Source organism: Narcine bancroftii, chromosome 5, assembly GCF_036971445.1.
Source record: "Narcine bancroftii isolate sNarBan1 chromosome 5, sNarBan1.hap1, whole genome shotgun sequence".
Lineage (NCBI taxonomy): Eukaryota > Metazoa > Chordata > Chondrichthyes > Torpediniformes > Narcinidae > Narcine > Narcine bancroftii.
In genome coordinates this window covers 34,492,924-34,520,519 of record NC_091473.1, presented here as the reverse complement: position 1 = coordinate 34,520,519, position 27,596 = coordinate 34,492,924, and the positions used below count along the sequence as shown (strand labels likewise).

Below are 27,596 nucleotides of genomic sequence, written 5' to 3'. Positions count from 1 at the left end.
GGGTAAAAGGTATAGAAAGACTGAAGACCAGCACCTCCAGGTTCAAGAGGAGTTTTTAATCCAACAGCTATCAACCTCCCCTACTACTCTAACCAAAAGCCACACTGGGATCACTAAAATATCTGTCTGCTATTGTAATTCTTGTACAAACTGCAACTATGAATATTTCTCTATCTATCCTTTTATATTTATTTTTCTATCTTGACATATTGTGGACGTTTAAAGTGTACTACTGTAATTGATGTCTCTTTCGCACCTTTAGGCTGCAACTAGTGTGCATTTCAGTGCATCTGCCCATTGTCATTACACGTTATTAGCCTGACAATGCTGAATTTTTCTTTCTGATTAAAGCCACAGGCTCCATGAGATTAGGACTTGTCGGTGTGGCTGGTTCCCTCCAGTAGGGATGTGCCCAGTTTGTAAAGAAGCTATTAAATTTAAGAATTCTGGGCTCTAGTTGATAAAGATTTTGGCAGGTGAACAGCAAGGGTCGAGTCAACTGAGCAGCATATGAAGGGTGTGGCCACGGTTAATGGGATGAGACGCATTCACTGGCCTTGGCCATTCACACACCAGATATTCAGGGGCTAGACTTCCAGAATTCACCTCCATGGTTACTTACTTCCACAATTATGAAAGGCATAAAGAGAATTCTAGTTCTATCTTATCTCTCCTATTTTCCACTTTCCTCATCACGCACCACATAGTGACCCTGATCTTACTATCTCTTACGTTATGCCATCTTTTATTTTTCCCTTTCCATGGTCTGCTCAAATGCCTGGACATAGTCCAATTGCAACAGCCTTTTGTTACACGTTCAGTGAACTCCATATACCAGCAGCAAAATACACCAAAACAATGGTTTCTTAAACAAAATTAGCTTAATTCTCTGAGTACAAGAACAACAAGATCAGCACTTAGCTATCAAGACTAAGGTATTTACACAATCCCTACTGCCAACGCATCGGACTTGTCAGCCACAAACGAGCCTGCGGCTGACGTGGACATTACCCCTCCATAAATCTTCGTCTGCGAAGCCAAGCCAAAGACTGCCAACTTAATCTAAGTGCCAGTGAGTGTAATGTGTTTTCAAGAAAGTCCTTTTTACTGTTTAATCTTCCACTGTCCATGTTTCCAAGGCTATAGTTTCCAGTAATCTTCAATCCTGTGCACAGAATGAAATAGTCATCTCCCTCTCTCTCCCTGATGTTCCAAGCACTGTTTTTTTTTGTTGTTTCAATTTGCAAATGTTACAATTTACAAACTTTACAATACACATAGCCCCAACTCTCTGCAAATATTTCAGTTTCAGGGGTGTGCATGCAAATGTGGCTAAAGCCCAGAACCTTCTTTTTGCACCTTCCCTCAGAACTTTGCAAGGCATTGTTCTGTCTGTAAAATGCATGCAACCTAACAGCTAACCCAATTCGAATCCCTTTTATAAGCATATATTTAATTAACCCATTGCATCACACTATTCCTTGTAAACTGTATGCTAGCATTCCACGATATCTTTAAATTGCAAATTTGGATTCCCTGATAATGCATTCAGTACATTACGTAGACAGCACAAGTTTGGCTTGGTGCTTGCCAGTTAATCAACATGCATGGATGAACACAATCACCATTATTTTTTGGGGGGAGATCTCATTTTATCAATTCTCATTAAAGATCAAGAACCTCAATGTTAACTTTTTACCCATTCTGCATAAATTAATTTTAAAAATCTCTTTAATTGCAATAGACAAACATATGGGAATTTATATGCCTGTACTCACTGGTGTAAAGCTGAGACGCAGCTGCAAAAATGCACCCAGGCCCTCTCTTCAATAGATCAATGCATTGCCACTGGGCTTAGTGATGGGTCCAGCAACAGATTCCAAAATCAGAGATACAGACTTCAGACCACAAGGGTTTCCACCTTTCACTGTGTATGTACAGAAGTCCCAGGCACATGAAGCTCAAAGTTCTGTCAAAATTCAGAACCTCAGCTTGTGAATCTACAGTGTTCGAGCCATTATGGACAGAGCTACCACAAACATTAGTTGAAGAAACTACAGTAATAAAGCATTAGATTCTCAAGATGTGGATAGGATCATAACTATTTATAAAGTGATATAATCTGTTTCCTGCTCCCAGTGTTTTCGCATTTAGTCATTCAAATAGAGTCACTGCCTCTTTTCGTTGAATTAAATTTCCTGATTGCTTGAATGCAAAAGAGAACCGCTGGAAAAATTCAGCAGGTCAGGCACCATCTTTGACGGGAGATTGAGAGCTGATGCTTTGGGTCATAACTCTGTTTTATGCTGCATTAAATATTTTCTCAGTTGCCATTCTTGTACAGCAAATCAGATACCTTTGTGATTCAGAGTAGATTCTATTAACAATCGACAGTGTAATCCCAGGAATTGTTTCGCAAACCTTGTGCTGCAAAGACAGTACTGGCCAATTTCAAAAATGAAAAGTCTTTGAAAACAAGTATGGAAAACCTCACTTTCAGTGCTGTCAAATCAGCAACATGGAAACAGATGTCAATATCATCGAATAGCCTTATCATTAAAATACCAGGACACTAATTCAGCCTATACACTTCCATTCACATATTCAGAATACAGCCTCTTCACTGCAAAATCAGTTGACGCTTGCGAGTGGATTCGCAAATCCAAATGGAGAGGGGAGATGTGGTTGTCCGACAAGGGATAAAGGACAACTCAGGAGGGGAAGGGGAGATTGGGGATAAAGAAGATAGAAATAGGAGAATAAGGAAAATGTTGGATGTTGTAGGAATGTTGTCTTGTAAAGAGTTGAAAAAAAGAAAACAGAAATGGAAAAGGAGGAAAGGTAATGATGGAAAAACGGAAAGAGAAGATAAACAAAATATAAAATGGCTACGCTGAACTATATGACTTTAAATATTAATGGAATACATAACCAAATTAAAAGGAAGAAACTACTAAATTTACTGAAAAAGGAAAAAATAGATATAGCATTTGTCCAAGAAACACACTTAACTGAATTGGAGCACAAGAAATTAAAAAGAGATTGGGTAGGACATGTAACAGCAGCATCGTATAATTCAAAAGCAAGAGGAGTGGCTATATTAATTAGCAAAAATGTGCCATTTAAAATAGAAGAGGAAATAATAGATCCAGCAGGGAGATATGTTATGATAAAATGTCAGATATATTCGGAGCTTTGGAATCTACTTAATATATATTCACCTAACGAAGAAGATCAAAAGTTTATGCAAGATATCTTTTTGAAGGTAGCTAATACGCAAGGGAACATACTAATAGGAGGGGATTTCAATCTGAATTTGGATCCAAATATGGATAAAACGGGGGAAAAAATTAACAGGAAGAACAAAGTAACCAAATTTATAATTAAATCAATGCAAGAAATGAAACTTGTGGACATATGGAGGAAACAAAACCCAAAAGAAAAGGAATACTCATACTACTCGACTAGACATAAAACATACTCAAGAATAGACCTATTTTTGTTATCAGCTAGTATGCAGGATAGAGTAAGAAAAACAGAATATAAAGCGAGAATGCTATCGGACCATTCACCCTTAATACTGACAGTAAAGCTAGAGGACATCCCTCCAAGAATGTATAGATGGAGATTAAACCCCATGCTACTTAAAAGACAGGATTTTAGAGAATTTATTGAAAAACAATTAAAAATGTATTTTGAAGTAAATACGGAATCAGTGGAAGATAAGTTTATACTATGGGACGCAATGAAAGCATTCATTAGAGGGTAAATAATAAGTTATGTAACCAAGATGAAGAAGGACTATAATCAGGAAACAGAGCAGTTGGAAAGGGAAATAGTAAACATAGAAAAAAAATTAGCAATAAAGGAAGATACAACCAAAAGAAGAGAATTGGCGGATAAAAAAATAAAATATGAAACATTACAAACATATAAGGTGGAGAAGAATATAATGAAGACAAAACAGAAATATTATGAACTAGGTGAAAAAACACACAAAATCTTAGCATGGCAGCTTAAGACAGAGCAAACTAAGAAAATGGTATTGGCAACAAGGAAAAAAGACAAACAAATTACATATAATCTAAAAGAAATTAAGGAAAACTTCAGAGAATTCTATGAACAATTATACCGAACTGAAAACGAAGGGAAAGAAGGGAAAATAGATGAATTTTTGACTAAAATTGAACTACCAAAACTACAAATAGAGGAACAAAATACATTAACAGAACCATTTGGAACAGTAGAAATACAAGAGATAATAAAAAAATTACCAAATAATAAGACACCAGGAGAGGATGGACTCCCAATAGAATTCTACAAAACATTTAAAGACCTATTAATACCGCCCCTCCTGGATGTAATCAACCAGACTGATGAGACACAAAACTTACCAGATTCATGTAAAACAGCAATAATTACAGTGATACTAAAACAAGGGAAAAATCCACTCTCACCAGCGTCATATAGACCAATATCTTTGCTAAACACAGATTATAAGATAATAGCTAAACTATTAGCAAACAGATTAGCAGAACAGGTACCGAAAATGGTAAATTTAGACCAAACTGGATTTATCAAAAAAAGACGCACAACAGACAATATTTGTAAATTTATTAACTTAATTCATGCAGTAGAAGGAAATAAAGCAACTGCAGTAGCAGTTGCTTTAGACGCAGAGAAGGCCTTCGACAGAGTAGAATGGAATTACTTGTTCAAAGTATTGCAAAAATTCAGTTTACCGGAGAAGTATATTAATTGGATTAAAGCATTATATAAGGGACCGTTAGCGAAAGTGACAGTAAATGGACATGTATCAAAGCAATTTAACTTAAGCAGGTCAACGCGGCAGGGATGCCCACTATCACCATTATTGTTTGTGCTAGCTATAGAACCACTAGCAGAATCGATAAGAAGAGATAATAATATAAAAGGAATAAAAATAAAAGACAGGGAATATAAAATCAGTCTGTTTGCGGATGATGTGATAGTGTACTTAACAGAACCAGAACTATCAATAAAAGAACTATATAAGAAATTGAAGGAATATGGAGAAGTGTCGGGATACAAGATAAACGTAAATAAAAGTGAAGCAATGCCTATGAATAACGCGGATTTCTCAAAATTTAAGGAGGAATCCCCATTCAGATGGCAAACGCAGGCAATAAGATACCTAGGTGTGCAAATAAACAAAAATCTAGGCCAATTATATAAACTCAATTACAATCCACTAATGAAAAAATTACAGGACGATTTAGAGCATTGGAAAGAGCTACCACTAACACTGATAGGAAGGATAAACTGTATTAAAATGAACATTTTTCCAAGGATACTATACTTATTTCAGGCATTGCCAATACAACTGACAGAAAAATTCTTCAAAGAGTTAAAGAAAATAATAAGGAGATTTTTATGGAGAGGGGGGAAACCGAGGATAGCACTAGACAAATTAACAGAATGGTATAAACAAGGAGGCTTACAATTGCCAAACTTCAAAAATTATTATAGAGCCGCACAATTAAGGTACCTATCAGATTTTTATCAAACAAGGGAAAAACCAGACTGGACGAGACTAGAATTAGATAAAATAGGGGAAAAGATACCTGAACACATATTATATAAATGGGACGAAAAATTGGTACAACATAGAACTTCTCCAGTATTACACCATCTCCTCAATATATGGAAGAAGATTCATGTAGGAAGAAATAAAATAAATTACCAAATACCAAAACTAATATTGACGCAAAATAAGCTACTCCCTTTTACAATAGACAACCTTGCCTTTAGAAAATGGGAAAAAAAAGGGATTAAAAGAATAGAAAATTGTTTTTCAGGAAGTAGATTCTTATCCTTTGAACAAATGAGAGATAAGTACAATATAACTGGAGATACAGCGCTGGCATATTACCAGCTGAGATCCTACTTGAAAGATAAATTAGGAAGCAACTTGAGTTTACCAGAGGGAAGTAACCTTGAATATGTGATTACAGATACAATGTTAATCAAAAGATTTATAACAAATATGTATATTAAACTGCAAGAAAAGGAGAATGAGGAAACAAATGGTAAAACTAAACAAAAATGGGAACAAGATTTAAATATAAAGATAAAAAAGGAAACATGGGAGAAATTATGTTCTGGAACGATGAGAAATACAATAAATACGAGGCTGCGTATGATACAATATAATTGGTTACACAGACTATACATTACACCGCAAAAGTTAAATAAATGGGACCCAACAGTATCTGATAGATGTTTTCGATGTAAAAAAGAAAGGGTAACAACAATTCATGCAATCTGGACATGTGAGAGAGTAGAAAAATTTTGGGATGATCTCAATCAGATATTAAATAAAATAACAGAAAACAATATACCAAAGAATCCAGAGATCTTTCTCCTAAGTAACATAAAAAATAAAGAATTTGGAATTGACTTGGAAGATGCACAAAAAAGATTTGTTAAGATAGCCCTAGCCGTAGCAAAAAAATGTATTATGTCAACCTGGAAATTGGAAGATAATTTGAAAATACAACAATTGTATATAGAAATGAATAAATGTATTCCATTAGAAAAAATAACATATAGTTTAAGGAATAATATTGAAATATTCGAACAAGTATGGGAGCCTTACATTAAATACAATAGCGAAAACCTACCGGGAACAAACATTACCTAAGTTGATGGAAGGAGAAGAAAAGAAAAGAATGGACTCAGTAGAATTTCTGGTGTATTTTTGTTGAATGACAACATTGTCTGACTGGCTTAATGCAACCTAGATTGTATACCTAAAATGGATGAGAGGGGGGGGTGGGGGGGTGGCTTGGGAGGAGGGAGTGGGGGGGAGAAAAAGTCACTGTATATGTGTGAAAAAGAAAAAGTGTATATCATGGCTAACGTGATTTATGGTGTGAAAAATAAAAAATTTAAAAAAAAAGAATACAGCCTCTTCTTGTATTTTCAACAATCTCCAAACTACAGATGAAAACGAGGGAAGATGGTCTCCTGATAATTCCAAGTTAGTTTATTTTTCTTGACCACTCCACATATTACAAGGTAGATCAACATTTTTGAAAAATGGCACATCCTTCGTAATCTATAAAGGGGACCCATAATATTGATGAAAATGTAATACATGAAAACAGTCTCATTAACTTTCAAATTATTACCTAAAGGCATTGAACTACCATAATTTTAAACTGACTTATTCAAGTGAAAGATAAATGCAAAGGCATGATGCATAAAAACTGTTAACTTAGAAACATGTCAAAAGAAATTTATGGTTTATTCATGCAAAAGATCCCAAAATTAAAATCAAGTTTCTTCATTTTTTGTTTCTTTGAAAGTGGCATTGTAATTATCACAATTAAACAAAAATGCACAACCTGCTAGATTTAAAATAAGCCAGTACTAATAAAAGAAAACTGTTAGGAGTGTTTAGACAAAGCCATGTAAACATTTTCATAGCTGAAAATGAACAGGGACAAAACAAAATATAATATTCTGAATTACCTCAATCTAGGCAATGATTAAAATTTTTAAAATTTATATTACCTACATTTTTGTTTTATCCATGCTGTTTGTTTTGAGAACAAAAAAAAACTTGGTATCTGCTTTCCACGCTTTACTAAACTTGTAAAGTTTGTACAGTTAGTTAGAATTTAAAGAAAGGTGCAAGACAGCAACGAGAAGCTGATTGAAGGAAGAAGAACAATTAAAGAATAATTTTGTAATATCATATTCTTCCCTCCTTAAAAAAACACTAGCAGTATCAAGCAACATTTTACGGGGCTACTCCCATCCATATCAAATGGGAGGTTTTGGTACACGAATGGATCTACTTAGTTCTTGTAGAGCTACTGTTTCATCATCCTCCACACTACAGCATGTCACATCTTCCTCCTCCTCCAGTATTGGTACACCAGATTTCTTTTTATCTTGTTCCATAAATAGGAGATGTGAAGAGTGCCTGGGCTTCCCCACATGGTGCCAAGTCACAAATAGACACAGTAGACTCCCGTCCATCTGGGTGCCTGATGTTTGCATATGTTGGATTACTGTCAAGGAGTTCAACTTAATCTACAAGTGGTTCATCCTTGTTACTCCTCACAAATCTTCTTAGTAGTATGGGTCCAGAGGTCATTAGCCAGGATGGCAGTGAATTCCCATGGGATGAGTGGCATTGGAATGCAAAAAAATGTTCATGACGTATAGCATTTGTTGCTGTACACAACAGCAAACTTTGGGAATGTAGTTCCCAATGCTTCTTGGACAGGTTAACATGATCTAAGGGCCAAATGATGCTGTTAAACCTCTCTACCTGTCCATTCCCGATTGGGTGGTATGGGGTAGTATGACTTGTGGCAACCCCCCTTCTGGGAAAGATAATCTTTCAGATCCTTAGACACGAAGGTGGTGCCTCGATCAGAGTGTATGTAATTTGGGATTGTACTAGATTGCGCAATTTGGGATTGTACTCGCTTGAGTTTAGAAGATTGAGAGGGGATCTCATAGAGACATATAAAATTCTGGTAGGATTGGATAGAATGGATGCGGAAGGGATGTTTCCAATGGTGGGGGAGTCCAGAACCTGGGGCCATGGTTCGAGGATAATAGGCAAACCATTTAGGACCGAGATGAGGAGGAATTTCTTTACCCAGAGGGTGGTGAATCTGTGGAATTCATTGCCACAGAGGGCAGTAGAGGCAGGTTCATTAAATATATTTAAGAGGGAATTAGATATATTTCTTCAGTATAAGGGTATTAAAGGTTACGGAGAGAAGGTGGGGACGGGGTACTGAACTTTAAGATCAGCCATGATCTCATTGAATGGCGGAGTAGGCTCGAAGGGCCAAATGACCTACTCCTGCTCCTATCTTCTATGTTTCTATGTTTGGCATTCTGCATAGGCTAAATAGCAGATCCACTATTGTAGTATGCATAATGGGACATGAAAAAGCAAACACAAGTATTCACCAACTACTGTCAGTAGATATGGGTTATGTGAAGCTGAAGGCAAGGGTCCCTTGTAATCAATACATGGTTGGTAGAACAGATGCTTTAGTTCAGTGCAGACCCTGCATGAAGCATAAGTCTTCTTGACATCTTCTGTAGAAAAAGGGAGATTCTTTGCTTTAACGAAATGCAGCAGCCAAGTTATTCCTGGATGACAAAGTCCATTTTGAATGTCAGCAAGTGTGGAGGTAGTAAAGGCTGAAAAAGTGTACGCCCGACTAAATGCGTCAGAGACTACATTCTCTTTACCAGGTCAATACTTTATTGTAAGTTCCAGCCTCCATTCTTGAATCTTTGCATTCTTAATCTTTGTACACTTTTTACTGTCAAACATAAAGGCCACTGATCTCTGATCAGTAACCAAGCTAAAGTGGGGCCAGGTAGTGGCTCCATTTGCAAACTGCCTCAATGATGTCAGTCACTTCTTTCTCTACAATGTGGTTGTGAAGTTCACTTCCGTGTAGTGTCTTTGACATGAATGCAACAGGGCGTCCTCCTTGGTTAAGGACAGCAGAAATAGCCACATCAGATACATCACACTCCACCTCAAGGGATAAGTTTTTATTCACCAATTGCAGGGTGGCTTCCTCCAACTCTCCAGTAAGCTAAAAGTGTTCAGGCCTTTTCCTCCATTGGAAACTTCTCTGTATTTCCCATCAGTTGAATCTCGTTAGAAATCCCATGAATCCATTCGGCATAATATGCAAACATCCCAAGTACCCTTTTTAGGATCGCAAATTTTCTGGTGGTGAAAGTTCTTGTCGTGGGCGAAGTCTCTCAGGATATGGCTTAATGATAGCATTCCCCACCCAGTATCCAAGAACATTGATGCAATTCACAGACTCCAGTCTTTGAAACATTGAATGTTAGGTGCCTCTGACTGACAGTCTTTAGGAATTTCTTTACATTTTGACCATGTCCCTCTTGTGTATGTCCAGCAATAGTGATATTTTCAAGGTAAGGAAAGGCACCTTACAGCTTTTCTTCGCTAACTAATTTGTCCATAGCTCGCTGGAAGGCAGTTACCCCATTTGTGACTCCAAATGGAATCCTACAAAAATGTCCATTGGCCTCAAAAGCCGTACACTTCTTATCTGACTCCTCAGTGACACTTGGTGGTAGACACTTTTCAGGTCAAAAGTAGAGAACACCCTATATTTTTCAAGTTTATTCACTATTTCCTCAATTGTTGGCAAGGGGTAAGCATCCAATTCCATGTATTGATTGATTGTCTGTGAATAACCACACACATTCGCTTCTTGTGTCAGTAGGTAGGATATTTCAACACTTGATTGTCACCAGAGATGGACCAAGTGAATTTGAGGACAGGGTTAAAGTTAGCAGTAAAGTAGATAAAGTTGAAGAATTCATCATGGGGCCATGTGACAGCAGCAATGTAGTCATCAATATTGTAGTAGAAGGGTTGAGGAGCCTTGCCTGTGTAGGCATGTAGCGGGTTAAGTACCTGCTTCGATGGAGGCATTGGGAGCCCCAGCCTTTGGCCAGCCAGGGTCGCAGTGTTGGAGGTAACGAGAGCTGCAAATACCTTTGTTTCTTTATCAATAACAGGCTCAAATAGTCTCCCTCCAACACCACATTCCTCCACCTGTCAGAATTTGTTCTATCCTCAATAACTTCTCCTTTGACTCATCTTACTTTTTCCAAGTCAAAAGGATAGTCATGCATACCTGCATGGGTCCCAGCTATGCCTGCCTTTTTGTTAGCTATGAGGAGCAATCGATGCTATAAGCCTACACAAGCAAGGCTCCTCATTTCTTCCTGTGTTTCACTGACAACTACATTAGTGCTGCCTCATGTTCCCATGATGAGCTCATCAACGTTATCCACTTTACTGCAAATTTTCACCCCAAATTGAAATTCACTTAGTCCATCTCTGGTGACACTCTCCCAGTTCTTGATCTTTTTCTCCATCTTGGGAGACGACAGACATTTTCTACAAACCCACCAATTCCCACAATTACCTCGACTACACCTCTTCACACCCTTGCTCCTGCAAGGATTTTATTCCTTTCTCTCAATTACTCTGTCTCAGTCACATCTGCTCCCAGGATGAGGTCTCATCCGAGATGCCCTCCTTCTTCAAAAAGACATGGCTTTCCCTCTACCACCCTCAACACATCCCTTACGTGTATCTCCTCTATTACTTGCACATCTGCCCTGGCCTGCTCTGCCCCTAGATGCAACAGGGAGAGAATTCACCTTGTCCTCACCTACCACCCCAACCAGCCTCCTCATCCAACATATAACCCTCTCCAATTTCCCTCACCTACTATGTGATCCCAACCCCCTCTCCTTTCCTACTTCTGCAGGAACTGCTCCCTCATGACTCTCTCGTCCACTCATCCCTTTTCACTAATCGCACCCTTGGTACCTACCCCTATGACCACAGGAATTGCTCCACATGCACTCACACTTCTTCCCTCACCGCCATTCAGGGCTCCAAATAGTCCTTCCAACTGAATCTGCGGGTGTCATTTACTGCATCCAGTGCTTCCATTGTAGCCTTCTCTATAACAGAGAAACTAGACACAGACCACTGCAGAAAAGGTTGGGATCTCCCTATGGCCAACCATTTCAATTCTGTGCCCCACTCTCATACCAAAATGTCTGCCCATAGCTTCATCTACTATCAAACCAAGGAAAGCAAGTTGGAGGAGTAATACCCAATATTCCATCTGGGCACTCTTCAACTGAATGGCATTAACATTGATTTGTCTGATTTTCATTAGGCTTTTTTCCCCATCCTTTTTCCTCCTGGTCTCCATTCCTTCCTTCTCCAATCAGAGCTATCCACTTCTCACTTCTCAGAATTTCTCTCCCACCCATATCCACCTTTTTCCTCTTGCCTGTGGGTCTGTGCTCCTGCTCCGCTTCATTTTATTCAGGCTCCTGTCTGCTTTTTGGTCATACCTTGATGAAGGGCTGGGGCCTGAAATGAATCTTTATCTTTGTTACATAAATTATGCGAGACTTGCTGAATTTTTCCAGCATTTTTGTATAAACTACAATCACTGTGTCTGCAAATTTTCTTGTGTAAGTGCCATATTTGATGGGATATAAGATCCATGGGTATATAAGACCCCCTCCCCCCATTTCAGCAGGGGCAGGGGGTTTAGTATGGGTAAACATTTAATGTCATTGAAATATGTAGCTACAGTACAAAAAAAACTTGGACAAAACATGCAACTAGGACAACAGGAAAAATCTTTTCAATATTAATATTGTTGTAATTGACAAGAGAAAACAAAACCAGCTGAACTGTAGCAGAAAACGTTTTATAAAAACAAACTGCCGTAGTCGGTCCCTGCACTGGTTCCTCTGCCCCAGTCTCTTCTGGGGTTGGGAGGGGTGGGGGGTGGAGAGCGGAATGGTGGGATCAGTGTGGGGACTGGTGGTGGGCTGTCGGGAGGGGGCGGGGCAGTGGGACCAGTGAGGGGACCGGCAGCGGCACACCAGGAGAATCTTCTGACAGTCCGCCACCAGCTCCTACTCTGATCCCACCATCCTGCTCCCCTCCGACAGCCCACCACCAGCCCAAAACGATTGATGGCAGTGACGCCAGTTAGCCACGGAGCGACAATGATCACAGTTGGCGTTACTCGTGGTCTGGTATGGAAGCACCAATACCTCTGAGCGTAAAACCCTCCGAAAGGTAGTGGACACAGCCCAGGACGTCACAGGCAAAACCCTCCCCACTACTGAGTACATCTACAGGGAACGCTGGTGTCGGAGAGCAGAAGCAATCATCAAAGACTCTCATTACCCAGCACATGCTCTATTCTCGCTGCTGTCATCAGGAAAGAGATATAGGTGCCATAAAACTCGCAACAGCAGGTTCACGATTAGCTGCTACCATGACAAGAAATATGAAATCTGAATCTGAAATCTATCACTCAAATTTCAACTTTGCATATAAAACCAGGGGGATATTTTTGAGCTATTTTTTGGGGGATAAAAAGTGGGTCTTATATGGCATCTAAATGTTACCTTCTTATGAAAGAACACTTTTACAGACAAAATCTTTTCACTGTTAGAAATTCAAAATATGTTCTGCATCACTATTCAATTTGAAATCAACACATCTGAACATCGTCAGAAAGCCTCATATATTTGATTCAAATTACTCATGAATAAATTGTCAAATCCAACTCTCGCACTTAGATAGGATAAGTGCATTTGCATATATTTCAAAGCTTTTCTGTGATGAAATGCAATTATGTTATCATTCAAACATGTCTGAAAGCTGAATCATAATGGGAAACACACACCCTGGATGGCACTGAGTACCCTGAATCTATTTGCTGCATCTGGCATAAACAGTAGAAGGAACACACTAACTACCCCCAATGCCCCCCCCCCCCCCACACCTCAACTAATTGCAGGCCCACAATGACATAATCATCCATTTCAGAGCCCTCAGGGGCTGGTGTGGAAACAACTCATCAAACCAATGTCTGGGTAGAAGGGCTAACTTATGTTCCAAAAAATTGATTAAAAAAACAAAGAAAAAAACCTCAAAATGAGTGAGTGGTGGGGGGCAGTTTATTTCATGGATTAGAAAACATCTGTTGTAGTAACAATGAGAATCACAGTTGCCTCTTGATGCCAGGTTAAGCCAAATCAGTGCAGCAGTAAAGGATCCCTGAAGTCTTGGGGAACATTCAGTCAGAATAGCCTTTTTCAAGTTCAATTACATAACAGGAGCAGGGAAGAGTTCCACCAAAGGGAAAATTAGAGACCCAGAGGGGAATAATCTTGTCCTGTGCAAATTAACCCCAGCACAAGTTGCTGAAGGATTGGCATGGGTAGAATACAGGAACCAATATCAGGACATGAGAGCTGTGCTGCTGGGAAGACTTCATTTGAACCTTACTAAGGACAAGATTGAAGTTGAATGCATAAAAAGGCCAAGTGTCACCAATTGCAACATGTGGGCACCTTGATGTGGTCATAAGCTCTTGCTTTTCTCAAATATCTGGAGAAGATTCAAGTAAGCTATTTACTTGAATTAACAAAGTGTTTGCATTTGGAGATACTCCCACAGTCACATTCTTTGAAAACATTGAACTATCTCTGCATCTATAGATAATTAACACGCCCCCCCCCCCCCACCCCACTCCCGCCAAGTTTACAGATAAAGCCTCTGACAGGAGCGACTCTTATATGGAGAGTATATGGAGACACTTTAAGAGAGTCACCCCAACAGCAAGTGGCTACAACCTGCTCCTCATCCTGGGCAAATCTATTGCTGCTTCAGACAACTTTATTCAAACAGCTGCTATGAGCAAAGCTCTCTGCTGGCTGAATATTTGCTCCCATCTTCACCTGCGTGTTAATGTGTCACTTTAGAGAACTTTTAGTTTTACAATTTTAAACTTATATATTTTTGCCTATTATTTTATTCTTATTTTATTTTAATTTACTTTCCTCAATTTTTTTTCCCACTGGTTTCTTGTAAGTGCCTTTTGCGTGAATACCGGTTACCAGGGGTGTAACTGTACTTGAGAAATAAGAGCAGGAATAGAAGATTAAAACCATCATGAATGATCATTCCTCAGCACCATCCCCTATCTTTGATCTTTGTTATAATGTCTAGAAATCTGTCCATCTCTGTTTTCAATGAATTAACGCTGAATTTTAACACCCTTTTGGGGGAGAAAAATGATTTAAAAAATGCCATTTTTGATGCGAACAAATTCTTCCCACCTTAGTTTGAAATAACCTCCACCTGGTTCTAGACTCCTCACCAGGGGGAATTATCCTATTTGTATTCAGATTGTCATTGTTTTTTTGTAGAAATTCCACATCTTTCAATTAAGTCTCTTATTTTTCCAAATAGATCTTCTCATGAGGCAAATCCCCCATCCCCAAATACATCCGAGCGAAGCTTTGCTGCATTCCCACTATGAAAAGCACATCCTCACTTAGGTAAGGAAACCAAATCTGTACACATTGCGTCAGTGTGGTATCTTCCAAATCCAAAGCAATTGAAATAAAACTTCCGTACTCCTGTACTCTGATTCTTTTTACAATAAAAGTGAACATGTTATTTGCATTCTGATTCACTTGTGGCACCTGCATTTTGACTTTTTAGTATCTTGTGTAGAAGAACACCCAAAAAGTGATGATCATCATTGTTTCCCAATCTCTCACCATTTAAAAGAATATTCTGCTTTTCTGGTCTGTGCACCCAAGTGAATGGTCTCTGAGGAAGACTTCATTTGAACCTTACTAAGGACAAGATTGAAGTTGAATGCATAAAAAAGGCTGTGTCACCAATTGCAACATGTTATTTGAAGTCATTATATTCCATCTGTCAATTTCACTCAGCTGGTCAATATTCTCTTCCAAGATTCTTTTCAACCTCCTCACAATTCCACCTAATTTGGTATCAGAAGCAAACTTGGAATCAATCACAGCCAGATACATTTTGATCCACTAATAACAAAGAAATGACCATGCATTTTCAAGTCAAAACAATATGGTCCCTGAATGTGGAACCTGCATAGTGCTGCTCCTCTCTTGCTGTCAATGGCCGATCAAATTAGTGATCAGCTGTATTTTTCAAGCAGGGGGCTCTTAAGACCGAGGTGAAGAGCAAGAAAGAGAGAGAATGGGGAGAGTAAGAGGATGTGGAGAGAAGGGTGGAGAGCGGGGATGAAGAAAAGAACAGACAAAAAAAGGGAAAGGGCAGGAGAGTGACAGGAATAATAAGACAGCAGAAGAAAGGGTGGGGGAAGAAAATGGAATGAGTGCAGATAGTATGGGAGGGAATGGAATATGCTGACAAGGCTAGAAGAAAGAGGGTCTGAATTGACAGACTCAGACTGGCTGAGAACTTATTTTCAAACTAGATGAGAGATACAGCTCACCAGTATATTAATGTGCTGGGTGTTTAGTTGTAAGTTAATATTTTCGTGCTTAATTTTTTTTTCAAGGAGTGCTTTAATGTTTGGCGAGTTTGCTTACCCACTCATTGGCTGATAGTTAGTTAATTAAATACAGTAGCATTTTATTCTTCAGAATCTGGTTCAGAATGTGATAAATGTTTGATGCCAGAAGGCAAATGTTGCAGGAGGTAAGATCTAATTACAGCTGGGACATAACTCTTCCTTACAGCCTTCAAACATGATGATTTTTGAAAAAAAATTTTTTTGTTATCAACATCTCCTTGTAGATTAATTATAACAGTTAACCTTAGCAACGTGCAAACATGCAACATATACTTAACAAGTCACCAATATAATAAGCAGACTGTAGCAACATGCAATCTAAATGAGGAGAATTTGAGAGATTTGAGCATAATTTCCATGTTCCTGAAAATTTACAAGACCACATTAAAATAAATGGATGTTTATTTAATTGTTTTTGGGATGTAGACTTCAGGATGTCCTTCACTGCCTTCAGAAGATAGCAATGAACAAATAAAATGGTTTGTTATTTGAAGGTGCTGTGGTTTTCCAGTGCACTCGGTGTTCTTGTCCATTTTGGTGACAGGGACCTTGTGCTTTGGTGATGCAGTTGGAGCAGCTTCGCCAAGTAACTAGTTCATCTTGTAGAGCAGGGGTGTCAAACTCAAATTCACAGAGGGCCAAAATTTAAAAACTTAGACTAAGTCAAACTAAATATTTATTGAAAATTGTCAACAACATCTGCATGTTTTCTCTTCTTTCAACATAATTAATGTTAAACTTTTTCTTATTAAAATAAATGTTTAATAATAGTTTTGGTTAAACTCTTTCCAGAAGAACCATTAACAAATGAGAAATAAAATATTCAATAAATTATATTTCTCTATAGCCTTTAAGCTCCTTTTAAATGTATTTTTTTCACAAGCCAACAAGTAAAAAAAAATAACTTGCTTCAATGAAAATCCAATCTTTCAACTATGAACAGTCCAAAGTTAACCACAGAAAATATTAATCCAAGCTTAGCTTGCTACACTGATTTACTCTGATGTACTTGGGTCTAAACTAGGTACTTGGCATCTCTTCTTCGATGCAAGTTCATCAAACTCTGGGGTCAGAGTTTGCCTCCCACCTGTCTTGAAAGGTCCTGTTTTCTGTCTTTCGTTTGGCCATTTTTCGTAAGGGGGTTATTACATGTGAGTTAGGCAAGCAGAGGAGGTGGGGGCGATTAGCGGGCTGACGGGCCGGCGCCAACGCATTTGCAAAGCATTCTGGGATTTGTAGTATTAGCTGTGCATGCGCTATACTGGCGCGGCGGCCAGCGGGCCAGCTCTAATACATATTTGATATGATCTTGCGGGCCAAATATAATTATATCACGTGCCAAATTTGGCCCGCGGGCCTGAGTTTGACATGTGTGTTGTAGAGGGTACAGAGAGTATTGTGTGCTGAGAGTCAAAAGAATGAAGGTTTAGGTTGGTGACGCAGGGTCATCACACACACTAGGTGCTTTTAAGCAGCACCCAAGTAGCCCTCCTGGGATCCAGATGCGATTAGTGGGGCAAAGGTGCCTCCAGCACCTTTTAAGCTGAGGGGGATATCCCCAGTAAATCACCAACCGGGTGATTTAAGGGAAATCCCGCTCCCTTGGTGACGTGGTAACTAGTCATGCAAACTAGTCTCCGCCATCCCCTTCACCAGCTGTCAGTCACACCCCCCCAACCAGCTGTCAGTCTCCCACCAACCGTCAATCGTTCTCCCCCTCACCTCATGGCAGCCGACCCCTCTGCCCCCCCCCGGTCTGCCAATTGTGGCATCCCACCTGGCCCACTGATCACGGCATCCCCCCAGCCCCGCCGATCACTGGGACCCCTCTGCCCCACTGGCGACTCCTCTCTCCCCTGCGCAAGTGCTGACATCACAGGAGTAACTGGGTTGGACATATTCATTTTCAAGCCACGGGGAGACGCGACATAGTTAAGTTTTAATGGGTTCCCTGACTACTGTGTCAGACCCTTTAAAACTGGCCTGTGAATGGAGTGCTAACCAGGCAAATTTCCCAGTTAACCCCATTTTACAGGCAGATTAAAAACGCCTACTATTTGTGTTGGATAGAATAGATCAAACTTCTTGAGTGTTGTTTTACTGTACTCAAACAAATGGAGAGTGTGTAATCCTATTGGTGGAAAAGCTAGAACGCTTCCACCAGCGTTGTCTCCGCTCCATCCTCAACATTCATTGGAGCGCTTTCATCCCTAACGTCGAAGTACTCGAGATGGCAGAGGTCAACAGCATCGAGTCCACGCTGCTGAAGATCCAGCTGCGCTGGGTGGGTCACGTCTCCAGAATGGAGGACCATCGCCTTCCCAAGATCGTGTTATATGGCGAGCTCTCCACTGGCCACCGTGACAGAGGTGCACCAAAGAAAAGGTACAAGGACTGCCTAAAGAAATCTCTTGGTGCCTGCCACATTGACCACCGCCAGTGGGCTGATATCGCCTCAAACTGTGCATCTTGGCGCCTCACAGTTTGGCGGGCAGCAACCTCCTTTGAAGAAGACCGCAGAGCCCACCTCACTGACAAAAGGCAAAGGAGGAAAAACCCAACACCCAACCCCAACCAACCAATTTTCCCCTGCAACCGCTGCAATCGTGTCTGCCTGTCCCGCATCGGACTTGTCAGCCACAAACGAGCCTGCAGCTGACGTGGACTTTTTACCCCCTCCATAAATCTTCGTCCGCAAAGCCAAGCCAAAGAGAAGAGAAGAGCTAGTCCAATTGAGTTTCTGATAATAGATGACCCGTCAAATGTAGATGATGGGGGCTGAATGGTGGTAATGCTATTGAATGTCATGAGTAGGTGCTTAGGCTCCCTTTTGGGGGGGAGGGGGGAGGGGGGGATGGTTATTCCCTGGAATTTTTACAGCACCATTGTTAATCTCCTGTGCCTGAATTTTGTCGAGGGCCTGCTGTCTGTTGGCACTGACTACTTCAATTTCTGATCATTGGTAAATGGAATTGAACATTATGTACTCGTCATTGAACAATTGCCAATCTTGACCTTAATTTGGAAGAAAGCAATTGCAGCTGAGAACTTCCACAGCAACACCCTGGGTCTATTTGCATTTACCATTTACTTGACATATAGATCCATGAGAATATTTTAAATCTAATGCATATCACTTCAAGGCATTTTGCAATGGGCCTCTTGGTGTGAAGGACCTGCTTACAGGACAAGATTTCACTTGTAAATATGTCTCTGAGAGCCTCACTAACATAATCAATACATTTAATTATTTATGAGAATTCCTGAATCACAACAGCAGAAATAGGGTGAGAAGGATTTCAACTCAGTTACAATTAAAAATTGCAGAGAATTAACTATTTACAGATTAAGACCAATATATTTCAACCTTTTAATTGTCTAAAAAGAACATATAAAATTAATATGCTGGCTTTTAACCCTCCAATCAAAAGAAAAATGATGTGGAGATTTTTGAGAACTTACTCCAACAACTACAGAAAGTAGAATTGTTTTGAGAATTTTCATTACATTTGTCATCAAATGTACAGTCTTATCTTTCTCTGGCAGATCAAATTTACACATTACCTGCTCATTTTATTAGTAACGTTTGTCTTTGCTGTGAATCACCTCCAACAACCTAGCGCACGAAATACAGGTTGAGAAATACTGTTTTAGTACATCTCCGAGTTGCTAAGGAAATTTGAAAAATATGATGGAGCTAACATTTAAAATAAAATATTTTATGTGAAAATACCACTTTTAGGCATCTTTAAACCAATATCAAACAATCAAGGTAAATAAATGAATCAAAAACAAACCTCATGTAGATGCAAGTAGAAAAGAAACTTCAATCGCAATACAAAGATATTTTATATTGGCTATCTTACCTCTCTACTCTCAATCCCAATGCAGCAACTCATCCTAAAAAATGTACATAAACTGGAAGTTACAGATCTGAAGTGGAAAAGCACCCAAATAATTAAATGCACAAAACATAAGAATTAAAAGGCTAATATAGTGGAAACAAGAAAGATAGCACACAATGAAAAGTCATCACAACAAAATTGTGACCCTCGTTTTTTTCTGCACTGATGCTACCTGAACTGACAAGTATGGCTTGTGTTTTCTATTTTTGATTTCTGCTATGTCTGTTCTTTTTTCTTCCCATGTTATGAGCCTTTTAACTCTTTTAATTGAGCTTGATGGGGGTACAATGCAGGTTTACCACAACACCAGGTCCTAAAGGATTAAAAAAAACAGCCTGACTCATTGGAACCAAGTGCTGGAACTTGGATTTGAGAGGATGCTGAGGGCAAGGGCTCCCTGCCTTGGGCACTGAAGACTTTCTAATCGTATCAGAGTTTTGGACCTGGAGCTTGGGTGGATGATCGTTTAAACAGGATGCAGAGGCTGCTGGAGCACTGAAGATGAATCCATTGACACTCGGTGTCTCTGAAGAGATTCCATTTTGCATCTCTTTCTTTTATTTTTAGGGATGCCGGGCAGTGCTCATGGTGACCCTTTGTTTCCCTTACAGCATACAAAAGTTGAAGTACATCATGTATATGTACATGTAGATATATATGTATATGTACACATTTATATGTATTATTATGTGACAATTAAAGGAACCTTGAACTTTGAAAACAACCAAAATGTATTTGTACAGGTACACAATCCTTTATGCGGAATCCTTGGGAGACAATGTGTTCTGTATTTTGGATTTTTCCAGATTTCAGAACAAAAGCCTGCTGCCCCAGATTTAAGCTCATCCTAATTGTGCTGTCATATTCACCACCCACTTCCAGTCGTGCTGGTGTCTCTCTCTCCCTTGCCCACCCAAGTCGCGCTGCCATCTCTTCCCCCACCCTGCCCACCTGAGTCGCGCTGCCATCTCTCTCCCACCCACCCGCCCACCCGAGTCACGCTGCCATCTCCCTTATCCCTGCTTGCCCACCTGAGTCGCTCTGTCATCTCTTCTCCCCCTTGCTCACCCAAGTTGCGCTGCCATTTCTCTCCCCCCTTGCCCATCCAAGTCGTGCTGCTGTCTTTCTCTTCCCCACCCCCCCACCTGAGTTGCGCTACCGTCTCTCTCTCCCCCTAGCCCACCCAAGTTGTGCTACTGTCTCTCCCCCCCCACCCCGTCCAACCTAGTCGCGCTGCTATCTCTCTCTCTCTCTCTCCCTCCGCTGAATCAGCATCAGGAAAAAAATGCTGATTTTTGGAGCTTTCCGAATTTTAGATGTCCGGATAAAGGATTGTGTACCTGTACCAGCATCAACCCCTGATCTATAACTATTTTTTTTTTTTTTTTCTTTGGCTTGGCTTCGCGGACGAAGATTTATGGAGGGGGTAAAAAGTCCACGTCAGCTGCAGGCTCGTTTGTGGCTGACAAGTCCGATGCGGGACAGGCAGACACGATTGCAGCGGTTGCAGGGGAAAATTGGTTGGTTGGGGTTGGGTGTTGGGTTTTTCCTCCTTTGCCTTTTGTTAGTGAGGTGGGCTCTGCGGTCTTCTTCAAAGGAGGTTGCTGCCCGCCAAACTGTGAGGCGCCAAGATGCACGGTTTGAGGCGTTATCAGCCCACTGGCGGTGGTCAATGTGGCAGGCACCAAGAGATTTCTTTAGGCAGTCCTTGTACCTTTTCTTTGGTGCACCTCTGTCACGGTGGCCAGTGGAGAGCTTGCCATATAACACGATCTTGGGAAGGCGATGGTCCTCCATTCTGGAGACGTGACCCATCCAGCGCAGCTGGATCTTCAGCAGCGTGGACTTGTTGCTGTCGACCTCTGCCATCTCGAGTACTTCGACGTTAGGGATGTAAGCGCTCCAATGGATGTTGAGGATGGAGCGGAAACAACGCTGGTGAAAGCGTTCTAGGAGCCGTAGGTGGTGCCGGTAGAGGACCCATGATTCGGAGCCGAACAGGAGTGTGGGTATGACAACGGCTCTGTATACGCTTATCTTTGTGAGGTTTTTCAGTTGGTTGTTTTTCCAGACTCTTTTGTGTAGTCTTCCAAAGGCACTATTTGCCTTGGCGAGTCTGTTGTCTATCTCATTGTCGATCCTTGCATCTGATGAAATGGTGCAGCCGAGATAGGTAAACTGGTTGACCGTTTTGAGTTTTGTGTGCCCGATGGAGATGTGGGGGGGCTGGTAGTCATGGTGGGGAGCTGGCTGATGGAGGACCTCAGTTTTCTTCAGGCTGACTTCCAGGCCAAACATTTTGGCAGTTTCCGCAAAGCAGGACGTCAAGCGCTGAAGAGCTGGCTCTGAATGGGCAACTAAAGCGGCATCGTCTGCAAAGAGTAGTTCACGGACAATTTTCTCTTGTGTCTTGGTGTGAACTAATAATGCACAGGAAAACTATCAGTTCAATTAGACCCGAGATACTTTAGAATTATTTAGGCTTCTCCTTCATAGACTGATTTTCATTACCACGTTGAATCTTTTTATTTCCAATACACCAGAAGTTGATTTTGTGGAATATAAATTCTGTAATCCATTTTCCGGCCAAGCCAAAACTATTGAATTGTTATTCAAGTCAACTACAGGTGCATTTATGTGATAATTTTTAAATGTTACTTATACAAGGCATTAAATTCAACTCCACTTGGGAAAGCAAGGACATGAACAAGTGGCTCTCTGGCACAGTGGGTTAGAAATTTTATTGGAAGGTCAATACAGTGAATGTTGAACAGCAACTCAACCAGCAAATCTTAGCATTTACAAGGTAGTTACTGCCAAACCCTCCAGCGATCATGAAACAAACAGGGGAAAAACAAAAAATTGCACGAATGATTTCTTCTGACCATATTTCTTAAGACAGAACATTAAAAAATGCATCCTTTCCATATTCTGGTGCATTTTTTTTAAACAGTCATCTTTCTTCAAATGTCAGCCTATTGCAAAAGTACTGCCCAGATCACCGAAAACACAATCGCCAATAGTACTGCCCAGATCACCCCAAACACAATCGCCAAGAGTACTGCCCAGATCACCCCAAACACAATCGCCAATAGTACTGCCCAGATCACCGAAAACACAATCGGCAATAGTACAGCCCAGATCACCCCAAACACAATCGCCAATAATACAGCCCAGATCACTGAAAACACAATTGCCAATAGGAAAGTTAAGTTTCCATTACGATTTTTTTTAAAGAGATGCAGTATGTTTATAGGCCCTTCAATTAACCCCGTGTATTTTCAGAGAGTGGAGGGAAAGACATGCAGACATGGAGAGAATGTACAAACTCCATCGAGACATTTCCAGTTTAGAAACTGGATTGGTGGTGCTGTAATAGCGCTGTGCTAACCACATTTACAGTCCCACAGTTATCTCCATGATAAGAGCATTTCACCAAATTATTACTGTGTTTAGTGCTAACGCCCCAATGCTTTTCCTGACAATGACAATGGCCAGCTTCCAACAATTTACACTGCATTAATCTGAGAAAGACATTCTGGCTTTGAGGCACACTTGTAGTGGCAACACCAAAAACCAGCATCAACATACAAGGAAAGAGCATTAAATTTAGTATATGTTCTTATCACTAAGATATGTGTCAGCAGATCCAGTATAAAAATTAAGGCAACTTGAGAGATGGTGATTACCATATAGTTTTCTGTTATTACAGAATCCTGGCTCATTTGAGCAATGAAAAAAAGAATGACAGTCCTCCCAAAAGACATCAGCATATCTCCTAAAACAGTTGTGTCCAGAGATTTCAACATCGCACAAGATATTTACACATTGATGAGCTATGAGGAGTGAGGTAGTCCTGCATAAAAGAATGGTGAGGGATTATAATGTGTCAACTGAACTCTCTCCAGAGAGAGCAACAGTTAACATTTCCAGTCTGGAACCATTGATCAGAACAGGGAAAGAGAAAAAAAAATTAAGTCTTGGTAGCAGACTTCGTAGGGGAGGCCAATGGATGGGAGAGATACATGGATAGGATCGGTTTAGAGGGATATGGGCCAAATGCAATCAGGTGGGACTAGTGTGGGAAGGTCCTTTTGATCAGCATGGGCAAGCTGGGCCTAAGTGGTATATGACCATGACTCCAAAGGGATTTTTTTTTGATTGGGTGAAACTGGGTGATTTGCTGCAGTGTTTAAGAGAATTCAAGGGAAACCGCAGTTCTGTCTTTGAAAATTCTGTGGGAGTGGAATCTTTACAACGGCCATGACTTTATTTCCTCTCCCAAGATCCCAGACTTACCCTGTTGTTCAGAAACCCTCAGTAATAGGCTGCAATCACTGATGTCACCACTGCCACTAACTGGTTGTGCATCTCAGCAGCTAAATGCTAGGCAAGAAGTTCCCTGCTAATTGTAAAGTAACTTCAGGGAGGAGAGTGAGCAGTCAATAATCAGTTTGGAAGCTACTTAGTTAGGCATTTTGATGTCAGAAATATGTCACTTTAAATAGCAATCAATGCAACAAAGCAGTCTGATATGCTCCCATTCTCACGCTTTGACTGTTCAACAACAGTTGAGCTGAGCCCCAATGCTCCAATTTACATCAGTCATGGAGGGATGGTATTATGTATATAGTGACAGCATTAGGTGTATGTCTGGCATAGTGACCTTAAGTGCCCAGTTCAATTTTCCAATGAACATGACTTCAACCAGAAATGTTACTCAGATGATCCTTAAGACCATAAGACATAGGCTATTCAATCCATCAAGTCTGCCCCACCATTTAAACATGACCTGATCCATTTTCCCACTCACCCCCACTGCCTGGCCTTCTCCCATAACCTTTGATGCCCTGGCTAATCAAGAACCTATCAATCTGTCTTAAGTACACCCAATAACTTACCTCCACAACTGTGTGTGGCAACAAATTCCACAGATTTACCACCCTCTAGCTGAAGAAATTCCTATGCGTCTCTATTCTAAGTGGACACCCTTCAATCCTGAAGTTGTGCCCTCTTGTCCTAGACACTCCCACCATGGGAAAAAACCTTTCTACATCTACTCTGTCCACACCTTTCAACAGTTGCGATGTTTTAATGAGATTCTCCCCCCCCCCACCCCATTTTCCTACATTCCAATGAATACAGGCCAAAAGCTGTCAAACGTTCCTCATATGATAACCTTTTAATTCCCATAATCATCCACGTGAAACCTTGAAACCTCCTTTGAACCTATTTCATCTTTTCTTAAACAAGATGCCCAAAACAACTCACAATACTCCAAGTGAGGTCTCATCCATTCTGGGTTAACCTCATCTTTGAGCAATTTTTACATCAAAACAGGCACTAGCCAATCAAGCTTCCAGCATTTAGTACATCAATCCACTTCTCAATTTATTTTATTTTAACTGGAATCCACACTACTAATCCTTAAACGTGATGCGTAAATTGCCAATCTCAACAGATTCTTTGGCATTTAAAGCAAATCATTTCAAATTGTGGTTCTAGAAAATATGTGGCCATTTTGATCATGCAATCAGTTATCCTGCAGCGAAATATCTAGTATGATTGTTAAGTGACCTAAAATAGCTATAGCTATTCAGTAAAATATATCCGACAAATAAGAAAGGTGCACTTTATTGCTTTTTCCTGATTATTTTCACTGATGCATACGCCACGACAAGATCACAGCTCACTGCCACCAGTGCAATGTCAATTCAGGGGCCTCTAATGAGCCATGGCCTTTTCAACATTTAGCTCTAATTTCTGTACTCACACCTACTACAAAACCAAGAGACGAGTTGTCTCTTCTTTCTGGTTCAGTAGAAATTTGCATTCATATATTTCCATCAGTTGGCAACATTAATCTGCAAATGTTTTTTTTTTGTTTCATTTTGAACAAACATTGAGTCCTCATAAAACCAGAGACATAAATATCGCTCATCTTTGAAGAGCTTGGAATAGATTCTAATTGTTTTAAACTTACTGTGTTTGTTCAATTCAGCAGTCTGAATAATACATAGATAATTATTTAATCCATTGAAAATAGCATATGATGGCCTAGTTCACAGCATGAAAGACTTTGAAGATTCTGATAAAAAATGTTCTTCTGGAAATAATGACATTTATCAAATGGGTGGCCATTGAGGACCTTCACCTTTTAAATCTATATAGCACTTTTTTTCTATTCTTACAGATTTTTTGCAATGCAAGTGATGTCTTTATATAAAAATATATAAACTCTGTATCCTACATTTCTTCAAATTATGTCAATAGATGAAACTCTTAAAATAACACGTTTTAATGATAACTGATTGTATAAGCTGTCCAAAGAGACAATTTATTTTAACACCGATATTCAGCACATTTCATAAGAACCTTTTGGAATTATACTCCTTTTAATTGTGAATTAATGATTAGTTCGTTCTTGAAAAATATAATTCCAGGGTAGAATTTGTATGTTGGAGGGATAGGGTTTGGGGTCCAAAAGGAAGGGGTAAAGAGGATGGGAACGAGAAGTAGGATGGGGAGGAGAGGAGGGGAGGAAGTGGGAAAAATTAGTTTAATGGGTGGGAGAAAAGGAGGATGAATGAGGAGAGAGGAGAAGGGAAGGAAATGGAGGAGGGAGAGATCATAGGGAAGAGAGGAGTAAAAAGAGTACAAATAGGTGAGGGAGAACAAAGAAGGAGGGCCATGGGTGGAAGTAAAAGCCTCTTCATGTTCATCTGATTGAAGGAAATTTGTGTTTTTTAGTAGGATGCAATGCCACAGCCCCACTCCCTCCTGAATTATTGCACAAAACACCCAGTTGAATACTCAAATATTTACAAGAAAACGTGAAAGGGAACAAAAAAAAACTCAAGATCTCTCCAAAAGTCACCATATTTTTTTTGACGGACAATATAGATGATTTCTGTCTTGTAAAGAAAAATACAATATTGGATAAACATTTTGAAATCAATAGCTTTCACATGACTTACTCAGAGAAGAGTTGCATCAGAACCAATTATATAGTTCCCAGTGGTTATTTCTTTCAGAAGCATTCAAAGATAGAAACCCCAGTAAAGATACTGTGGTTCATTTTTTTTATATATCAGAACAAGACTGATAAATCCAACTACTCCACTGTGACTATTGAAGAATTCAGCATCTTTGTCTGGACATAATGTGTTCTTATCTCACAATTACAAATTCAGCAGAGAGGAAGTGTACAGATTTACCCACTCAATATTTGTTCATCAATAGAAACTTCATTATTAAATGTTGAAATTACTCTGAGCACAAATGAACCATTGTTTGCATGTTTGCTTTAACTGATTATTTTTTCCCCCCCAAACACAAAAAAAAACAAAGGGAGAAAGCATATATTTCATTCTAACTTTACCTTGCCCATCTGGGGTTTCACCAAAGGGATTCACTTCGAGCTGAGTGGCATCAACTTTCAAAAACAGGGAATATAGTTTCTGAATCTGTTCTGCAGCCTGTTTAATGAAATGGAATTCACTGAGAAAATGGAGAGAAAAATATACTGGAAATTACCTTTATTCCAACACCTACAAAACCATTTCATCACGAGTGGCTCGTAACACTACATAAAGGACACTGTTTGACCTACTGAGTTTCTCCACCATTTTGTGTTTTACTGTTATTTTTATATACCTGTATATAGATCAGCACAGTATGAAGTTATGCTAATCCATAT

The 27,596-nt window shown here is 39.9% G+C and overlaps 1 protein-coding gene across 4 annotated transcripts in view; it reads right to left on the bottom strand.

Annotated features, from left to right (window-relative positions):
• suclg2 (succinate-CoA ligase GDP-forming subunit beta) overlaps positions 1–27,596 on the bottom strand; it is a 403,858-nt gene that overhangs the window by 116,314 nt on the left and 259,948 nt on the right. For all 4 annotated transcript variants that reach the window (XM_069937105.1, XM_069937101.1, XM_069937103.1 and 1 more), the window contains one exon: positions 27,279–27,375. In XM_069937105.1, the coding sequence (XP_069793206.1) occupies positions 27,279–27,375 (97 nt within the window). The remainder of the gene's footprint in view (positions 1–27,278; positions 27,376–27,596) is intronic.